Genomic DNA, 21,073 nt, shown 5'->3' with positions numbered 1-21,073 from the left:
TTTCCCTCTTGCTGAGGGATTGGTGTCACAAGAATGGATTTTTAAAGATTAGAGGAAGGGGTTCAGAGGTTGTGGGAGTGGGAGATACTTGGCTTCTTGGTCACCTAAGGGTTTCAGAGGTGGCCGCCGGGGCCAGGGCCCTAGATCCTTGTGAGGCTTGTCACCGGCTCACACTAATAGCTGCTGTGCCTGAGTCGCAGAGCTGTGCGGAACCTTGATGGAGTCAGAGCCATTTTATATGTTTGCTCTGTGGTATCTGGGGACCAGATTGCTTCTGTCCCACCTCTACTTTTGTTTAAGGTTTAGATTTGGCTTTCAAACTTGTGTTCTCAGGAATAGGGAGCGTATAGCAGGGAACTGTCAAGTAGTCACAAAAGAAATTAAGGGAGTGCTCTCTGGTGGTGATTATCTCTGCAAGTAATAATTTAGAGTAATAACTTAAAACATGACAGTTTGTGTGGTATTGAGTTTGTTAGTATGAGTACTTATATTGAATAGCTTTCAAATATCAAAGGTTCCTATTAACTTCCATTACTACGTTGAGCAAGAGCTTTCATTTTTTCCCCACGGTTCTGTCTCTGGCACCTGGAAGATTCCCTGGCATATACTGGATGCTCAGGAAATATTTATTGAATATATGAATAGAACAGCTATTTTTGTCAGATAGTAAGATGTGTCACATAGAAAACTGGGTTAGATATGTAACAGGAGAAGACAGGAGCTATTTATACAGGTTTTCCAGAAAATTGTATACAGCTTGATTTTTGATAAAATACGTAGTTTTAGTTAACAGATGTGATGCTGATTGATACATTCACCAGGAGGCAGTTGTGACTTGATCTCACTAAATACATTCTAGGTCAAATTGCAGGTAGAGATTGGTGGGGTGGTGATGTGAGCAGACAATGAAAATGGTTTCTGAGGGACCAGGATAGGGCCGTGAATTTGAAGTGATCCATCAGGGTGGCTGCTTTTAATTTTTGAGTCTGATCCAAGAACGTGGAAAGCATTGTTAGGGAGGGAGCATGTGATAATTCTTCCTAGTACCAGTTACTACTGTGGTGGATGTCAAATGTTGATTTTCTGCATGTCCAAGTTGACATTCTACTATAAATCCCTCCATATTACATTAATTTGTATTAGTATAGATGTATTCAGAGTATAACTCCATTATTATTGCTAGCCATTTTGATGTTCAAATTGCCATTTAGACTGGCTCCTGTGTCCTTTGACATGCTTCTATCTGTTTTTTTTTTTTTAAGCAGGACGAGGGGTCAGATTTCTTGAGGTATAATTCATGTACAGTAATAAAATTTGTCCTATTTGAGTATGCAGTTCAATGTGTTTTGATGGTGTGCTTGCATAGCCACCACCACAGTTAAAGAACATTTCTCACCCCATAAAGTTACCACTTTGTCCCCCTGCAGTCAGTCCCTTTCCTCCACCCTCAGCCTTGGGCAGCCATTGATCTGATGTCTGTCCCTACAGTTTTGCTTTTTTCAGAATATCACATACGTGGAATTATAGAGTATATTGCTTTTTGTGTGGCTTCTTTAACTTAATGCAGATTTTGAGTCATTATGCTGCATGTATGAGGAGTTCCTTTTAAAAAAATTTTTGAGTAGTATTTAATTATATGGACATTCCACAACTTATTCATCCATTACCAGCTGAAGAGCATTTGGGTGGTTTCTAGTTGCTGGTGATTATAAATAAAGCTACCATAAATACGTACATGTATTTGTATACCATGTTTTCATTTCCCTTGGGGAAATACTTGGAAGTTGATTTGCTGTGTTGTGTAATAAATGTATCTTTAACTTTTGAACTTTATATCTTTATAGGAAGCTGCCACTGTGTTTTCTAAACTGGTTGTCTCATTGTACCTTCCCACTAGCAATGTATGAGAGTTTTAGTTGCTCTACGTCTTCAACACTTAGTATTGTCAGTTTTAAAAATTTTAGTCACTCTAGTCAATGTGTGTAGTAACTTGTGGTTTTAATTTGCATCTCCGTGAAGACTAGTGATAGTGAGCATCTTTTCATATGCTTATTTACCATCTGTACATCTTGGGAGAAGTATCTGTTCATATCTTACGTCAGTTTTTTAGTTGAGTTATCTGTTCATTATTGAGTTTTGAAGGTTCTTAATATATTCTGAACACAGTTCTTTTATGAGATACGTATTTTCCAAATATTTTCTCATGGTCTGTGGCTTGTCTATTCATTTTTAAACAGTATCTTCCAAAGAGGAGAAATAATTAATTTTGAAGAGGTCTGGTTTGTCAGATTTTTAGTTTATGGCTTATGGTGTTTGTGTCCTAAGTTACTTTTGCTTAACCTAAGGTTACTCCTTTGTTTTTTTCTAGAAGTTTTACAGTTTTAGCTCTTAAATTTAGGTTTATTAATTCATTTTGAGTTACAGTTTTCATATATACTATGTGGTAAGAGTCAAGATTCTTTTTTCTTTTCTTCTTGCTTGTGTATGTGTGTGGGTATCTAATTTCCCTGCATCCTTACTCTCAACTTCCCTCTTCGGATTTTGAGAACTTTCTTATTTTCTGGTTCAGCAGTGTTTTTAGCCTTACTTTGAACTTGCCCTGCTCTAGCTTTGTTTGACTCTAATGGAAATAGAAATTCTAATAGAAATGATCTTGGCTGTTCCTCCAAGGAGCTGTGGTTCCCTTTGATAGAGAGTGGAGTGTGGAGGCCAAGATGAGGATGGAGGGGTGCTTGCTGCTGCTGGAGAGTCATTGCTTCTAGACCCTGTTAAGCAGGTAGTGCTAGGAAATAGGTGTCTTGTTTTTAAAATCACAAGTTTATGCCTCTGATTTCAATCCCGCATCACAAAGTTCTTCCTCTCTGTTTCCTTATTCCATGTTTGGATCTTCTTTTTCCCATCATGAGAATCTGGCTCCCAACAACATCAATATATTTACCCATACTTTCAACAACAAACCTACCACGTAAAGTCTGAGTCACTTTTGCAATTCTTTTTATCATTATATCTTCAAAGAATTGTTTTCCAAACTTACTTGGATATTTTTCCCTATGCTTAACAGTCTCTTATACAGTAAAATGTACATATCTTAAGTGCACAGCCCACTTAATTTTAACATGTGTAAAAACCCATGGTTCACCACCCAGATCAAGATATAGAACGTTATCATAACTTCCAGAAGTCCCTGTGTCCTTTTCCACCCAGAAGAAGCTGCTTTCTGCAGTCACTGTAGATTCATTTTCTTTGTCGTTAGACTTCATATAAATGGAATGATACAGTGTAGACTGTTTGGTGTTGTTTCTTATCCTCAATAGAATGTTTGCAAGGCTCATCCATGTGTATCAGTAGTTAAATGCTGAGTGGTATTCCGGTGTATGAATGTTAAACTAATTTATCCATTGTCCTCTTGATGGACGGTGGATAGTTAGGAACTATTATGAATAAAACTGCAAAATCTTCTTGGTTACCTGTGTGCACTCAGCATGGCTAAGTCAAAGGATAGATGTTTATAAAAACTGTCAAGCTTTCCCAAAGTGATTGTACTAGCTTTTACCCCAACCGCTTGTTCCATGTCCTTGCCAAAAGTAGCTGTTGAAGTAGTTTTTTTAATTGAGTAGTTGTTAGGAGTTCCTTAAATGTTCTGGATATAATTCTTTTGGTACATATATTGCAAATATTCTCTCCCATTCTGTGGGTTCCCTTTTTTATTTTTTGAATGTTCTTTTAGTGAGCGGTGTTTAATTTTGAGGAATTCTAGTTTTATTTTATGGTTTGTGCTTTTTGTGTTCAAGAACTCTTTGCCAACCTTAGTCATGAGGTTTTCTCCTATGTTTTCTTCTGAAAGCTTTAACTTTTATATTTAGGTCTGTGTTATAGCTTCAGTTAATTTTTGGTTTTGGTTGAGTTTGAGATCTTGCTTAGTTTTTCCCTTGGGATTAAGGATAAGGTGCCCTGAGCGAGGCTGGAAAGTGTTTTTACTGTCTTCTACATTGAGCAGCAGCCCAGCCCTTCAGGGCTCCTGGCCCTTAATTCTCTTCAGGGTATCTGGTTGCTCTCATGTCATTTTTGAAAAAGAAAGACGTTGGATTTGTTTTGGTGTGTTTGCTAGAAATCAAGAGACCGCCTAGCACAGGTCTATTTCTGCATTCCCTTCTGTTTTATTGATCTGTTGGTTTTTCCTTAAATAATACCATGATGTTGTAGTTGCTATAACTTTACAGGAAACTTTGAAATCTGACAGTGTAAGTCTGTTTACTTAGTTGTTCTTTTCAAGGGTGTCTTGGCTAATGTAGGTTAGATTTGATTTTTATTTTCCTTCTGTGTGATTATATAATCACTTTAATATGTAGTTAGGGTTCTGTTGAGTGTTTTTTTCCATCCTAGTCGACGTATTTTTATATTTTTAGTTATATGTAACACCAGATGTTTCTAAAAGCCAAAAGTACACAAAAAGATATATTCAGAAGTGTCATCTTGTCCCTTCTCTACCCCAGTTTCTCCCACTTGTAGGAAATAATTCCACTGGTTTCTGCTTTATCCTTTCTGAGTTTTTTTTTTTTTTGTAAAAATAAGCATATAAACACACATGTCTATTTATATGTGTGTATATGTTTACATAGATATAAACCTCCCCTCTTTTTTTTGTACAGAGAAGTTAAGGTACCATATCTACTCTTTTGCAGTTTGCTGTTTAGACTTACTATGTGCTGAAAATCACTTTAAACTTGGAGATTTTTTCATTTCTTTTTACAACTGCAAAGCAGCAAACATTTAATAAGCTCAATCTTGGCTGGAGGCTCAGAGCAAATACTAAACTTGAACTCTTTGTGCTACATTCATTCCTGGGCTTTGCTGGGCCAGTGTCCTTTGCCATTTGCAGGGGAGCACACTAAACTCAAGACAGTCTGTGACCCTGGGTGGGTGGGAGTAGAAAATGCTTCCCTGTTCCATTCCTAACTGTTTTGGACCTGTCAGACCTAAGAACATTAATGGGTCTTGTCCTTAATTCCCCTTTTCCTGTGTTTCATGTGGAGTGGTGTGCTAAGCAGTGTGCCTTGCAGCTGGTAGTAAGTGTCTGTCACGCTTTCACTCAGTCTTTCCCTCTGAAACAGGTTGCCCGGGAGAGTGGCCCACCCCACATGAAGAGCTTTGTGACCAAGGTGTCGGTTGGGGAGTTTGTGGGGGAAGGTGAAGGGAAGAGCAAGAAGATTTCAAAGAAAAACGCTGCTATAGCTGTTCTTGAGGAGCTGAAGAAATTACCGCCCCTGCCTACAGTTGAGCGAGTGAAGCCCAGAATCAAAAAGAAAACAAAATCCATAGTCAGGGTAAGAACACTTCTGAACGAAGAGGGCGTTTTCATTGCCCGAAGACAGGTGGGAGTTGAGAAGGCTGGTGAAGGAGATCGGGAGCTAGCACGCCCACGCCGGGCCCGGGAGAGCCTTTACAGGGGCCACCGTGTGTTGCTGCCACTGGAGCCCCAGGTTAGGCAACGACAGGGACCCTGCACTGGGTTCAGTGGAGGCCCCTGAGGGCGGCCATATACGTCTGGATGAGGGTGTCCTTGCAGCCCTGTGATCACAGGGAGGAGCTGCGTGTCAGCAGCCACACTGCCCGCCTCTGGGGGGAGCAGTTGAATCGTGCTGCTTCTGTGTCATTGTCTGCCGCACGGCTCTGAGCATGCAGGGGGTTCCTGGGCCTCGGAGAGGTGTCAGGGGCAGCAGAGGAGTGAGACGTTGCACCGCATGCTCTCTTACTCTTTTGGGTTTTTGAGTCATGCTAGTGGACCTATCAAAAAATTATATTACCCCCCACCCTCCCACGTAAGGGATGGGTCCATTTGGAGACATTTATGAACACTACAATCTGTAAAGTTAGAATTGTCAATATAGTTTTATGCTCTATCACAATCCACATTTTTCTTACACACGAATTAGCATTCTGTACATATGAAAGCTAGCATACTTTTGCAGTTTCCTTTTTCCACTTAATATATCCTGGAAGTCACTCCTTATCGGTGAGCGGGTGAGGACTCGTTGGCGCTAAAGGTGGCCACCAGGAAGTAACTGTGGGATTCTTAGGTTCTTTCCACATGGCGTCAGCTTGAATTTTTTTTTTTTTTAATGATTTCTGGTTTTTGAATCATTGTCCAGAAAGTGGAAACCCAACATTATAATACAGACTTTTGGGAAGTTTTAGGAAGAATATATTTTTTTCTGCCTCTTTATTATCGTATGTTGAAATTTACTGTTAAAAGGCAGACATTACGTTGATGCTTGCCTACAACAGTGAATGTTGATGTTGGTTTGCTAAGAAGATCTTAAAATCATCTCAATCATAGAAAATCATTACGCATCTTCCAATTTTAAAAGGTTTAAAAAAAGATCTGATTAATTTTGAGCCATTAGATCAGCATGCAAGTAATCAGCTGTCATGTCTTGGTCTGTGAATTGGCAAGGTCTTTTCTGTGACTAACGTGGTATATGGTTTCTACATTAATTGTTCCTCAGCTACAGAGCAGCCCAGAATATGGCCAGGGGATGAACCCAATTAGCAGACTGGCCCAGATCCAGCAGGCGAAGAAGGAGAAGGAGCCAGAGTACCTGCTCCTCACCGAGCGAGGCCTCCCACGCCGCAGGGAGTTTGTGATGCAGGTGGGTCACCCGGCTTGTGGGCGGCCGTTCTCTGACCACATGCGGTCTCAGGGCCTGCCGAGGTCCAGGGGCTGGACACCTTCCCCAGGAGAGGAGGCTAGGGCTAGTGGGCTGCTCCCTTCCACCGAACATTACTGTTAATAAGACCACATCATTTGCAGTAATTCAGTGCCTTAAAACATGTGCTTGTCTGTGCACTACAGAGGCCGCAGTATCAACACGTAGGAGCTCAGACACACTGTACCTGGTTAGAGGAGTGCTGAGGGGTGGAACCGTGGACGACTTTTTTTTTTGTTTGTTACTTCTTGAAGCTTTATATTGTTCTTCTCAGAAGATAGGTTTTATAAATTATATGAAAGATCTTTTCCTGTTCCCCCTGATCCTTCTGTAGAATCTGGAGTCAGGGGTTGGCTGCTCCTCACATTGGGATTACACTTCAGATATGTACAGTGTTTATCCTTGCACTTGGTTTATTAAACAGATATTTACACAGGCAGCTTAATTTAATTGTGATTTGAATTTAATAGTGTTTTCTGGTGAAAAACAATATTTAACCCTGTGTAGCTAGCGGTTGACAACTTATAAAGCACCGACAGCCTGGTGTGCTTCACCTACCCAGTCAGAGGGCAAGAACAGTGATGACCCTTCCACTGTACAGGAGAAAACTGTAGCTTGCCGAGAGGCTCAGTAATTTGCCCAGATCACATGGCTGGTGGATGCCGGGTTAGGATGATTCAACGCCAGTCCCATCTTGACAGGCCAGGGAAGGTTTCCTTAACTCTCTTATGTCATACGCGGCTTTTGGTTTCAGTCTGTGGTCAAGACCAGCTTGGAAGGGGACTGTAAGCAGTGACGTGTGCTAGAATATGTTTAGTAGCCAACTCTGAGGGGAGGCGGTATGATGGGAGGAAGATGTGTGTGGCGATCTGTACGCATATATGCATACATATTATACTTACATATGTGTATGTTATAGATTTTACTGATAGGAAGGAAATGTAGCTCACAGTTTATAAATAATACTCATTATTATATTTTAATATAAATAAATACTCTTTATTGTAAATTTTAAACATCTGTAACTTCAGTGTGACAATCATGGATGGCAGTGTGATGTGACTGCTTTATTCCTCTCCAGTTCAGCAAGGAGGTTTGCTCATGTCATTGTCAAACGAGTGTGGTTCTAGCGTGAGTACTGGTTGACATTTCTGTTTATATTAACAAATAAGTAAAACAACAAAGACATGTCAGAACCTCATTCGTTTAAACGGTATGAATGACTCCTCTGCTGAATCAGAGAGTAATTTTCGAAGACTGGAAGCTTTAGTTTTTTTGTACTGGTTGCAGTGTCATCATGGCTGCAGACTTGAAAACGCTTTTAAAGTTAATTTGCATTAACTTTTTCTCCATCGCTTAAGTCTAAGAATAGACAATCAACAGAAAAAACTTAATCCTTGATATGTAGTATTTGCAGATTTCTGTGGTATAAATACTCCCACTATAGCTCTGATGACAGAGTTGGAAAGAGACATCTAGCAGCATGTTGACGCCATACACTTACAACTGATACTATTAAAAACCTCAAAAGCACAGTTAATTGTAGAGTCCAGGTAGGAAGTGATGAGTTTCATGTGCTTATTACCTCTGTTTGTTAAAATAATTTAATTATAAGCTCATATAATTTAATGTTTGATAATGGCTGACTTTAACAACCAGCTCTCCAAAGTCCTGAATGTTTCACAATGGGCTCTCTCAGGCTGGTGCAAGCCAGCTCCAGGGCACCGCTGTTAAGCTATCCAGCTTTCTACCATTCTGGGTTTTTTTGCCAGCCTGTCAGTCCCCAAGCAGTCTTTATTCTGAAGGCTTAAGCACTGTTCTGAGTCCTGCCTTTTGTATGCAGGTAAAGGTGGGAAACCACACCGCAGAAGGATCAGGCACCAATAAGAAGGTGGCCAAACGCAATGCAGCCGAGAACATGCTGGAGATCCTTGGTTTCAAAGTCCCGCAGGCCCAGCCCACCAAACCAGCCCTCAAATCAGAGGAGAAGGTGACTGCGGGGGGCTCTGTGTCCTTGCTCTCTAATTGCAGGATGACCTTCTTGCCTCATACAAGGGGGCCCTGGCTCCTCCAGGGCTGAGCTTCAGGGCAAGGCTTCCTTCATCCTCCTGGCAGTAATGCAGCCCTGCTGAGCAGCGGATCCTTACAATGTGGTCAGAAGGGGAGTTGCATGTCCATGGCTCCAAGCATGGCTCGGGGTTAAGTCCTTACTGTTTCAGTATCTTTGTGGCCTGGGATGCTTTGCTGGAGGGCAGCTTTCTCTTCTCTGTTTGTGGGATGATGAGTAATTGGGCTTGAAAGTAATGTGTGTGTGGTTCTATCACTTGTACTCTTAGAGCGAGGCCTGTATAAAAGATTCAACCATCTTCGGCTTCTGTTAGTTGTGGAGTAGGCTCTTCTGGGACACTGAGACAGTGTGATACTAGAGTCAGGGCCAAATAGTTTAGATTTGGGATTTCTTTTTCTTTATGAATTGAACATTAGCTAAAAATAATCCCATATTGAAAATTGCATTTCTGCAAAGATTGGGAAGCAGTACCCTCTATGAAAGCCTTGGCTGACCCTGTCTGCAGTTACTGGGTGGTCCTTTCAGGACAAACTTGAAAATGCCAGGCCTGATTCATTCATGTCTGCCAGTCGTGTTAGCAAAGAGAAATGGCATCAGCTGTGGCCACATGGTTAATGCTAATAACCGGGGTCCCAAGCACTCTTACCACAGAATCTGCAGAGATCCTGGACTTGGCTTTCAGATTTTTCATTCCAAAGACTTGAGAACATCATAGGCACCTTCACCTTCTCAGAAAAGAGATCCTGTGTTTGGCAAAATATTTATCTAGTAGCATTTCCCCTACATTATCTTTGGATATGTCACCTTATCTTTTAGTTGGACATTTGCTTCAGGAAATGTTCTTTGTTTATTCAACTGTTCAGCTTCAACCTAAAGGTTTCTTTCTTGGTCAGCTCTATCAACTTAACATCTTCTGGCTCCTTCTGGTTAAATGTTCCCCTCTCTGCTCATGAGCACAGAGCAGGGGAACCCTTCGTGAGATGCCCTCTGTGCACAGGCTGCTGTGACTGAGAGTGTACCTTGGAGAAAGCAGGTGGCTCTGCCATTGGGCACATTGAGCAGCACAAGCAAACCAGTGGTGGGGCTTTGGTGGAGGGCTTTTTGGCCGATTTCCCTCATTTTTCAAAAGTTTAAAACCAAGATTAATGCTGGTTGTAGTTTGTGTAGTTTTGGACAGTGGGAATGAATTTTTCAACAGTTTGATTTATGCTCATGGCCTTTTTTTTTTTTTTAAGACACCCATAAAGAAACCAGGGGATGGAAGAAAAGTAACCTTTTTTGAACCTGGCTCTGGGGATGAAAATGGGACTAGTAAGTGTGATGTTAATATTGTCTTGATCTGAATGTGATTCTGGGATTTGTGTGGTTCCTGGAAATAGCAGACACCCAGTGAGTGAGTGTGCAGTGTTCGGCTCTGCGTCATCCCTGTGCCGTTGTGTGTGCCGAGGGAGGGCCAGCGTTGGGTTGTAGAGCATCTTTCCAGGCAGCACGTATGGACGTGTGTTAATTTGTCTGTGTGTCCCTCCCCAGGCAGTAAAGAGGATGAGTTTAGGATGCCTTACCTTAGTCATCAACAGCTGCCTGCTGGAATTCTTCCCATGGTGCCCGAGGTTGCCCAGGCCGTAGGAGTCAGTCAAGGACATCACACCAAAGATTTCACCAGGGTAGCTCCAAATCCTGCCAAGGCCACGGTAACTGCCATGATAGCCCGTGAATTGTTGTATGGGGGCACGTCGCCTACAGCCGAGACCATTTTAAAGAATAACATCTCTTCAGGCCACGTACCCCATGGACCCCTCACAAGACCCTCTGAGCAGCTGGACTATCTTTCCAGAGTCCAGGGATTCCAGGTAACTGTTAGGTCAGAGCTGTGTGGTCTGTACCTCAGTGCGGTTACCTCTGGGTTTCTTTCAGAACTAAGTATGTTGTTTTTTAAACCAAGTTCTTTGTCTAAGGGGATGGTTGGCAGAAGCATGGTAAAGGGTGGTCCTGAGGAGGAGAGGGGAGGCTTGGAAAGTATTAGATGCTTGTATAGTAAGAGAAAATCCTCAACCTTGGATAATAAAAATTTAAAAATCCAGGCCAACCATAACAACAAAGCCTGTAATCCAGTGATAGTTACACATTTAGACTTAAGTGAGAACCGATTCATTGTGTTGGCCCTTTCTGCCTGGTAGGAAGGAACATGGCTTCTTCCAGACTAGGGTTTTGAGTAGACATGTAGGTTCCTGGAAGATTCTGGAAGCTGGGGCCCTGGTCTCCTGCCTGCAGCCCTCAGTGCCCCTTAGCAGCAGTCCCCTCAGACAGTCTCTTGTGCTTGTGGAGCAGTAGTTGGTGCAGACGTCAGGCTGAGACCAGGGAGAAAGAAGTGTCGTCTCCCTGATGCTGGGCCCAGAGCTGCAGCCCCGTGCCCCATTCATGCTCCCCGCTTCCCTGCCTCTGCCTCAGTTATCTTTTCCTCTGTAGGTTGAATACAAAGACTTCCCCAAAAACAACAAGAACGAATTTGTATCTCTTATCAATTGCTCCTCTCAGCCACCCCTGATCAGCCACGGTATCGGAAAGGACGTGGAGTCCTGCCATGATATGGTACGTTACCCCACGCGGTGGGCCTGGCTCCGGCTTGTTGCTGGCCTCAGCAAGGGAGGAAAAGGAGTCTCTCAAAGGCTTGGAGACTAGTTACTTGTTTTTTAGATTTCATAGTTCTGAAGCCTTTTTTCTTAGGTTACTGCCTTAATTTCTCATTCTGTTTATCAGAACTCATGGGCTTTGGCCAGCCCCACTCCCCTCTTCCCTTTTTGACCTGAGGGATAGACTTGGATCCTGGCACTCCTCCAGTTACTGTACTCAGTTCATCTCTTACCAGAACAAAGAATTGCAGTCCCAGGCTCTAGCAGCCGTAGAAAGCCCCTTGTTTTGGCATTCTGTTCAGATGAAATTCTTGTAAGAAATACTAAAACTGAGGAAAGGAATTGATTAATCTACATAAGTTAAAAATCTACATATACAATGTATCTGTCATGTTAATGTCACTGAAGGTAATGTATTCTAACAAGGAAACTTGATAGTTTTTTTTTTAAGCAAGATATAATATTTGTACAGTCTGCTGACCACAAGGTTAAAAATATTTGAAGACAATATATAATAAAATTAACAGAGGTTGTGATTCAGTGAGGTAGTAATTGGTAACTTTTAAAAATTTGTATTTTTAAGTAAAAATTCAAACATGGAAGGGTTATTTAGTGGGGCCACCTGTTTTATTGGGCAGTAGGAGAATCCCTCGCCTTCCCATTCAGTGTTTCAAGCTGTGGTCCTGAGCAGTGGCCATCAAATGACTTTCCTTTTCATTCCTGCTAGGCTGCACTGAACATTTTAAAGTTGCTGTCTGAGTTGGACCAACAAAATACAGAGATGCCAAGAACAGGAAATGGACCAATGTCTGTGTGAGTGAGCTGATTTACATGGAAAGGCGGTTCTGTTCCTCATTTGCAATAAATTCAAATTGTCTGCTCAACTTAGTAGTGAAACATTTGTCTAAGTCACTTTCCATCCCTTTCCACTAAAAGGTTTTCAAGTTTTGGGTAGAGATCTCTACTTTTTTAAAAAAAAGTTTTTGAATAGGTAATACATTCACATGGTTCAGAAGTCAACATTATTTTAAATGGTGAACACACACAGTGGTTGATCTGGCCCTCATGCGGTTCCCACCCATGTCACTCTGTCTCCACCCAGAGATGACATTTTCATCAGTTTCTTACATACCCTTCTTATATGTTTCTTTATGCAAATATATTTCTTTCCTTACTCTCTTCCTTTTCCCCCTAGAGATAGCATACTATACACATTCTTTTCTTTTTCACTTGATAGTATATCCTGGGAAAACTTTAATCCAGTTATCATAAACTGGGGCCTGACTTCTCAATGTTGCTAATTTCTTTTTTTTTTTTTTTTTTTTTTTTAATGGCGGTACTGGAGATTGAACCCAGGACCCTTGTGCATGCTAAGCATATACTCTGCCACTGAGCTATACCCCCTTCCCCCTGCTAATTTCATTATTAACATTGCTTAATTCTCTTTAATTTCAAAACTTGGATCATTTTTGTTTTTTTCTTCCTTAAAGGTGTGGGAGGTGCTGAATCTTATCTGGCCATGAACCATTATAAAATCCCAACATATATACTGAACATACTGAAACTGCTTTGAAAGTTTGGAATTTCTGATACCTCCAGTGGGCTGAGAGACACGATGGGTAAAGGACGGGAGACAGCAGTGGTGAAGACGGCGGGCACACATGGAGGCGGCGTGGCTATGGTTTTCCCCTCAACACAGCAGCAGCTTCGGGGGGCAGGGCGGGCCTGCCAAGTAGCCCTGGTCCATTGGGAAACCAGCAGGGCCATGCCCCAGGCACCCCAGTGCTTGGTTTTGGTGGGTTTTTTGTTTGTTTTTGGGTGTGTTTTTGTTTGTTTGTTTTCTTGCTGTGTGAAAGAAGAAACAGAAAGCACGACCCCTTCTCCAACTGGCTCACTCGAACACTTTGGGACAGACCCTGGACACCCACGCTGGAAATAGCTGAAAGCACCAGAGAAAATCAAATGCTTCCTACTCAGCGCTGGCTGACGTCCGTAGCGTGCTCTGGCCCGCCACCTCCCGCGGTGCCCACACCGTCACCACTGCTCTCTTCCAAAAGAGATATGTATTCTTAGTTTCATTATTTCCTTTTGATTGAAACGACACTATATAAATTTTCATTTGAGAATTTCTCAATTGTATCTAGTTACATAGCACAGTTTAGAAACTTGTCTGAGACTGACTTTATCAGTAATCTAACCGGCAAAGATCATATCCATGTACATGTGGTTGTACATCTTTATTTCATTGGACTAACCCAGGACCATTCACTGATGCAGATTCTGTGCCCTCTGGTTTAGCTGACACAGTCCTGGACTTCTCAGGAGCCCTTGATGAAGTCTCCTACAGTTGTGTAAATTGGACAGTTTAGGAATTTTAAACTTTAAATGATCATTTGGTTCCTTTTCTATTTTATTTTTGTTAATGCAACAGGACTTAAACAAATGAACTTTGATCTTTGTTTTAAAGATTATTAAAAAATTGTGTGTACATACATAAGACTCAAGGACACAGCTACACTACAGGATATGATCTCCATGTAGCCCATGCTCAATTGCAGATTGATTTTCCCTGAGTGCTTTATACTGTTGATTACATCTCCATGTAGGGCTGAAAAGAATGACCCATGTTTATCTCTATAACTGTGTTGCTTTTGATGTCGTGTTGCTGTGCACAGAAATGTGTGCAGCAAGGTCCTGCATATGGTCCAGATGAAAAGCACGGTAGCCTTGCAAGTTAAGTACTGCTTTGATTCATCGTTTACTCTGGAATTTTTTCTCCCCATGGAATGTAAGTAAAACTTAAGTGTTTGTCACCAATAAATGGTAATACTAAATTTTTTTTTTTTTGTTAATTTATTCTCAAATGCCACTACTGCTAGGTTGGTCCCTCCCAGCCTGCCCCTACCCTTTTTTTATTTTTAAGGAAAAAACTTTGTAATGCTTGTGATTCCATTTGAGCAAAATTCTGAAGATCTGAAATAACTTTATATCAAACCATTGATCAATAAACAGCTACTAATGAATTTTTGGTCCTGTTGAGCAGTAATTAAACAAGTAAGGGAAGATGTGAGTGAGCTGTGGAAGCATGGCATGGAGGCACTGCTGGCAGTGAGAGGCGTGTGGGTGCCCGGGTGAAGGGAGGGCCTCTCTGACCCTGACCTTGTCACCTGAGGGAATGACCCAAGAGGAAGAGGGAGGCTTGCTGGTGACTTTCTTCAGGCACGCTTGGGCCTGGAGTAAAGGTGAGGCATTGTATCCTAGCCTGGCTGAGGAGTGAGTGGGCTGGTGGTTTTCTGGTTTTAAATTTTGGAAGATACTCATCAGGGTTGTTCACTGTGACACGAGCCTCTGAATTGGACTGCAAGAATAACTGCAAGTGCCCAGAGGTTGTGCGAGATGCTGAAGGGTCGTAGGGGACTCAGCATGGCAGGGATAAAGGCAGTGAAAGGAAGGCAGGCATTTTCCCTTTCCAGCCCTGAATTCAGCATTTCTCCGAGGAGCCTTGATCCCCGCTAGTGACAGATCACATTTAGAAACAGATCTGAGCGCTCTGAGAGCTCATGGCTCCTGGGGTGCTGTTTCTAGGCCCCCAGATGGCTGGGACACACATCTGAGTGTATGGATGGGTACAAACATCTGTTTGTGTATCTACTTACAAGCCATGCGTTTGTACTGATACCTCCGGCACCTCAGGTTTCCTCCAGCCTTCCCCCCTGTATTTTTTTAGCACCTTCTCCAACACTGAGATTGTAGCCAGTCTCCCAGCCTTGCCTGCCACCTCCTCCACTTGCCACTCGTGCCCTGTGATGTTAGCTGTCTGCTGGGGGCGTGCTGCCTCCACCCAGCTCTTCCCTCCTAGCCTCCCGTTCAACAGCGGCCCTCCACACTAGGAAGGGAAGATGGGAAGGGCATTCTCAGAAGTAACTCACAACTTCTAGTTGTTGGTTTCCAATGGGCCCTCACTGACATCACTCCAAAAAGGGACGGTTTTCTGTTAATGTCTGGGATATTGTTAGGACAAGAGGTTTTTTTTTTTAAGGTGGTGTAGCTCTGGTTGCTTTGGAAGGCTGTCCAGATGGGATGTCCTTGACTGTTCTTACATTGTAAACTCTCAGACCAGCCTTGCCTCTGGGAAGGCCCTGTAGCTGTCATCGCCTGCTGAGGACTCACTCACCTGCATGATCTCTGCTGTCTCTGTGCTCTGAGAGCTGCTTGGAAATCGAAAGTTTGTACTGTTTTATCCCAACGTGATCTCTAAGAGTTGCAAGAAACTTTGAGTCAAAACTAGGTACTTCAGCCGTTTAGACAGTATATGCAGTCTTGGTTTCCAGACTACAGGCAGAAAAGCAGACAGGAAGGCGCCTGAGAGGCAGGTCTGAAATAAACAAAGGAGCTGCAAGTCAACCGCAGTAAGGCTGGTGGGTCTGAGGATTTGTGGAGCATCGATCCTCAAAGGTAGAGCAGCTCCTGGGGTCCTTGGGATAGACAGACTTGGGACTTGATCACCCCACAACAGGTGCACTGACATTAGGTCACGATTTTGTTAATTTCCTCTTAAATCACAAGATTTTAATGAGTAAAGATGATTTCCCCATAGTTGGGTTTTGTTTTTTGTTGTTTTGTTTTGGGGGGATTATTTTTAAAGGCCTTCTTAAACCAGGAGAGTGTGAACTGTGTCTCTTAGAAAAGTGTCATTTCTGAATCTGGACTTCCTACCACAGCTGACTGAGCTAATATGCACGGCTTTCTTGGCAAATGCCCAGTGACGGCGACCTTGGCTTGGATCCCAAGGTCTGTTAAGAGATTGGAGGAAGTCTGGGATTGGTGTGACCAGTGGGAAAAGAAACCTAGGCATCCCCAGGAAGCGGTGTGCTGCTGCTTGCTGTCTAGGAGCTCATAATACGAGCTCAGCAGGAAATGGCCACCAGGAAGTAAACCCAAGGACTGAGCTGTATGGCTGTTTTTTGCATGAAACTTAACCGTCTCTGGCTTAAGTGCTTTTAAATGTCTGTGTGCCTTTAAAAACAGACAAGAAAAACTTAAAATTTCCAAATCCATAAATAATGGATTTGTCAAGCACTTAAGCATTGCTGGATTGGCTGGGAGGAGTTAGCCAGTTTTCTTAAATAGGCTTTTAAGGAAATGTGTGTTCTTTTAAGAGGCAAGGCTAACGCAAAGACGGGAGGGGGTGGGAGTTTCAGTTCATCAAAGCAGTACAGCGTTTTCTTGGAATTTGTCACTGTGTGCTTGCAGTGCTATGTTTAATGTATATATTCAAAGTATATATAGGATATATATCTGAAACTAATTTTTAAAATTATTTTAATCAGACTTCTTACTAACTTAAATGGCACCCAGTTTATATTAGCAAAAATTATATAATTTAGGAAATTTGTATAAATATGTGCATAATAACCCATTTAATATTTTAAAAATAATTTCCTTTTTCCATTCTTTTACAAATATTTTCATAAAAACCTACTTTGATGGGAACACCTACTAGGCCTGGAATAACGAACTGTAAAACAGTCTTTGTATTGTGGTAATTAAAAAAAGTGATTTTTAAAAGTAAGTTGTGGAAAATTTGGAAGTTACCCCCAAAAGCCCTGTATCCAAACACAAATCCTGTCATTTATTCCACCCCCTTTCCCACGCACCTTTCACGTTTGCGTCTGCAGCGCACACACAGTGGTGCTGAGCGGTGAGGTGTGCTCTGAACAGCCAGGAGCTTGGCGGGGCCCCGGCAGGGCCCAGTGTGCATGCCCCCCACGCCCCTCCACCAGGGCCTGCCTGCTCCTGTCCCTTCTTCTGCCTTTGTCTGTTGGATGCAGGCTTGTGCTCCTGGTGGGTGTCCTGACTGCCACAGGCTGCAGAAGCAGCAGTGGGAGTGCCTCTCTGACCTTTGACGTTGCCAACCCCGGAGCATTAGTGGGCAGTTGGTGCCACTTTGGAATGAGATCTGTCAGAATCCTGTAGACTTGATCTGCTTTTTTAATTGTTTTGGCTCCAGCTGCCAAAAGTCTTCCCCAGGAAATGGCCTGAGAGGCTGTGATTCCCTTGGGCCTCTGTTTTTCTGTGCAAACACCCGCCGGGGGCCTGTCTGCCTGGTGTCTCTGTCGTGTATGCTGAGCACATGCTTACCTGGCAGATTGTTAGAAACGTGCTGGTGGATGAGAACGCATGCCTGAGCACTTTCCTCTGGACCCTAGTAATTTCTTTTCCTGTCTGGCTCCTTGGATTCATGGACAAGAACATTGCAAGCCAGGTTGAATCCTGAATCCAGCTAAGAAAACTGGAAATACTCAGACCTTCCCTAGCCCAGGGAACACACTGATCTTTGACCATGTTGTACGGCAGTTTGGGAAGGTAGGGCCTAGAGCATTGGTTGGCAACTGGTCTATCCTTTGAGCTCCCCAAAGCCTGAGTGGCCCCAGACTTGGCCCAGCTCTTTCTGAGGTGGTTTGACAACCTTTGTCAGTGCTCCCCTTGGCCAGGCCAGAGGAGCAGCCTGGGAGGCGGTGGATCCCATGTGGACACAGCTTCTGTGCTGGGAAGAGCACCTGTAAGTAGACAACCTCACGAAGGGCCAAGATGTAAGTAGGTGGGTGAATATTAACATGTAAGTAGTTCCTCAGAGTGTGCAGTGCAGTCAGTGCTCAGTAAATAACCTAGTAAACAGCTCCTGTTCTCAGGCCAGAGACACACTTAGAAGCCGGTTGCTCCCAGTTTGCCTTTAGAGTCCCACCAGTCAGGGTGGCTGGTGGAGAGGAGTTTGCCTGATTCCCTGCTGGAGATGTTCGGAGCCTTCCTCTACCCCGGGCACTCTTTCTCATTCTGTCCTTCTGTCCAGCTCTCAGGGCTCTCCGCACTGGGAGGCAGACCATAGTCACTTCCAAGTCTGTCCCAAGAAAAAGCATGGAGGCTCCACGAGAGCAAGAACCTGCATCCGTCTCAGCTGTACGGGAGGGAGCGCGTTCCGGAGAGGCCCACTGAGGCCTGAAGCCCCTGCGGGCCCTGCCTGCTTCACCCATCTAACATCTGCCACCCTTTGTGCAAAACCAAAGCTGTTAATTGTATTATTTTTAAAGTATGACCCTTTCTCATTTTTTGAGGCCATGAAACTTTAGACCCTAGCAGTGTTCACAGCTTTCGCCACACCCACACGTCTTTTGGCTTCACTTTCACTTCATCCTGAGTCCTTGTTCGCCAGCTTGAGCCAGCTTGAGCGTGACCATCAGGCCCCGTGGAGGGCTGGCTGCTGAAAGGCTGCGGGTCCTGTTCCCGGGGGCCCCGAGGCAGCAGGTGCGGGGCCAGGAAAGTGCATTTCTAACAAACAAGGTGCTAGGGGTGTAACGCCCATGAAATTGCTAGTGCTTTTAAAAACTAATACAAAACACTATAAAAGGTAGATGCTCCTTTGGATAGAAACCCAGATCCTTTGAATCATGTTGAGAAATGCTGCCTCTGGCTGCATGGCAGGCAGCTTTGGCCTCGCTGTTTCAGGCCCCCGAGACTGAAAGCTGGTCTGTCCCTGGGACTGAAGGCAGTTTCCTCAGCAGGCCGCTAGGACAGGCGTCTGGAATGCCCACCCTGGGCAGCTGGCTTAGTCTGTTGCCCCCACCCTGCTGCTCTTCGGGAGCTCTCTCAGCAGGCACCATCGTAGGGCCCTCGTCCAGCCTGAGATCTAGTCGTGACCGAGGCAGCTCTCCGCACGGGCTGGCTCCAGCTCGACCCTGGCTCTCAGCTGTGGGACTGGCCGGCCTTCCTAGGACGTAAACCGTGCTCTATCTGAGAGCAGCAGGACCTGTGCGTGCTACAGTCTTACCTCACTGCCCTGTGGACCCACCTAGAGACAGTTTAGGATCTGTCTTCTCAAGCTGATGTCTGCTGCAGAAACCCAGTATCCTGGGAGCCGCATTTGCCTCTCTAGATGCAGAAGGGTAGACTCAGCTGCTGGCGGAGAGATGGGCCATTCTCGCTGTGCAAGGGAACCACACCTCTAATTTGCTTCCCACTTTCCATCATTCTCCCTTTTGCAACAGGTCTGAGAAACTTTCCCGTCTCTGTGGTGGCTCGCTCCTCCGCGTTGCCAAGTTCTTCTCTCACATCGTCCACTTTATAAGGGAGAAAGCTGACTTATAGTTGGTGGCTGCCTTCTCCAGCCACACCTGAGCTTTTTAAAAGTTTTTACCACCTATCCTGCAGCAAGCCCAGAGGCAGGTGGGTGAGGGGAGGGCAGTGGGTTCCTCCTCTGTTACCGAGTTCTTAGCTACAGAGAGAGTCCACAGGAAACTGGATTATTTTCAACAGGTCCCTGAAGCTCCTACCAAGAATACCCTAGGGTGGACCCAAGAGTGAGTCTTGCCTCATCACACCTCTAGGCCACCAAGTTTCTCAATCAAGGAACAAGCAAGAACTGGGATGCAGAGCCAACACAGCTTTTCTGAAATGGAGGTAGGAATATGGATGATTTTTAATTTTTAAATATTTCCTGTATTTTCCACAAAGAAAACACATTTATAATTAGAAGTGCTACTTTAAAAATCAGATTGTTAGAAGATACGCTCCAACAACAGGGAGAATCAGTGGCCTCCCCAGGAGGCTCTCATGAGGAACTTTGCAATGACATTTGCCCCATGTTGAAAAATGGCTCAAGAGTGAGGCCCCTGCCTAGGCCAGGACTCCTCCACAAAGCCTTGCCACCTACGAGGGCTGCTACACAGGCTGGTAACACAAGGCGGTGTTCCACCCTGCTCGGTAACACACACACTTCCTCCCAGCCAAGTCTCCCCCCAACTTAAACAGCTGAACTAATAGCAGCTTTTTATTAATTAGTAGTCTACAGGTTCTCTTGGGTGCTTCATGTTGTTTCATTTTTTTATAACCATCCTGAAGGTAAGCGGTAGTCTCCTCGTTTTTCAGAAGAGGAAATAAAAGCACAGAGGTCAAGCCATCTGTCCAAGGTCTCAGTCAGTGGCAGAGCTGTAATTCAAACCCAGGTTGGCCTGGTCCCAAAATATGAACCCTGCTCTACACACAAAAAGAACTGGCACCACACTGAGGTGCAGTCACCAAGACTCGTCAAAAGCACACCACAGCGACTTCAGCCTACCACCTCTGACAGTCTTCATAAGCTGGATAGAAAAATTGTCTTAGATGATAGAATAGTAAACTGCAGTTTACACCGTTAAAAAAAATCATTAACAGAATACCCATGAATCGTGCTAGGGTTAATGAAGAGAGTACCAGTGCCAGCCTTCCTTTTCAGAAGCTATTTTAATAGGTACATTTACAAACACAAACCGTCTCCCATTCAATTGTTTTAACTGAGAAAGGAAAAAATCCAGACCTTGATCAGTATTCTGAGTTTAAGGTGCTGAAACGGGGGTCCTCCAGAACAGTAACTGCCTGCATTCACTTAACTGTTAACCAACAGCTTTAGCAAGCACGGAGCCAGATAGTCTAGGAGCCTATCTCAGCGTCAGTCCTCAAAACAAAGGACTTAGTGACAGACAGACATAAACCATCACCACCAATTCTGTTTGCCACTTGAGACTTTTCACCTGTATAAACTGTCTGTAGTTTAAAAATGGATGCCAATGCTCTCTCAGTATCCATCTGCCAACGAGTGACCACTTAATAAGCCTTGTAGTAATGTAAGGTTTAAT

General features: G+C 43.8%; 1 protein-coding gene across 11 annotated transcripts in view; it reads left to right on the top strand.

Annotated features, from left to right (window-relative positions):
* STAU1 (staufen double-stranded RNA binding protein 1) overlaps positions 1 to 14,428 on the top strand; it is a 49,572-nt gene extending 35,144 nt beyond the window's left edge. For 6 of the 11 annotated variants that reach the window (XM_074347400.1, XM_074347406.1, XM_074347410.1 and 3 more), the window contains 8 exons: positions 5,094 to 5,480; positions 6,507 to 6,650; positions 8,551 to 8,697; positions 10,011 to 10,086; positions 10,306 to 10,625; positions 11,242 to 11,364; positions 12,133 to 12,218; positions 12,896 to 14,428. In XM_074347400.1, coding sequence (XP_074203501.1) covers positions 5,094 to 5,480; positions 6,507 to 6,650; positions 8,551 to 8,697; positions 10,011 to 10,086; positions 10,306 to 10,625; positions 11,242 to 11,364; positions 12,133 to 12,218; positions 12,896 to 12,911 — 1,299 coding nt within the window. In that variant the 3' untranslated portion in view covers positions 12,912 to 14,428. The remainder of the gene's footprint in view (positions 1 to 5,093; positions 5,481 to 6,506; positions 6,651 to 8,550; positions 8,698 to 10,010; positions 10,087 to 10,305; positions 10,626 to 11,241; positions 11,365 to 12,132; positions 12,219 to 12,895) is intronic. The other 5 variants (XM_074347402.1, XM_074347407.1, XM_074347403.1 and 2 more) reach the window with 3 other exon arrangements.
* The last annotated feature ends 6,645 nt before the right edge of the window (positions 14,429 to 21,073 follow it).

Source organism: Camelus bactrianus, chromosome 19 (genome assembly GCF_048773025.1).
Source record: "Camelus bactrianus isolate YW-2024 breed Bactrian camel chromosome 19, ASM4877302v1, whole genome shotgun sequence".
Lineage (NCBI taxonomy): Eukaryota > Metazoa > Chordata > Mammalia > Artiodactyla > Camelidae > Camelus > Camelus bactrianus.
The sequence above is the reverse complement of the archived record's forward strand: the minus strand, read 5'-3'. Positions and strand labels throughout refer to the sequence as shown.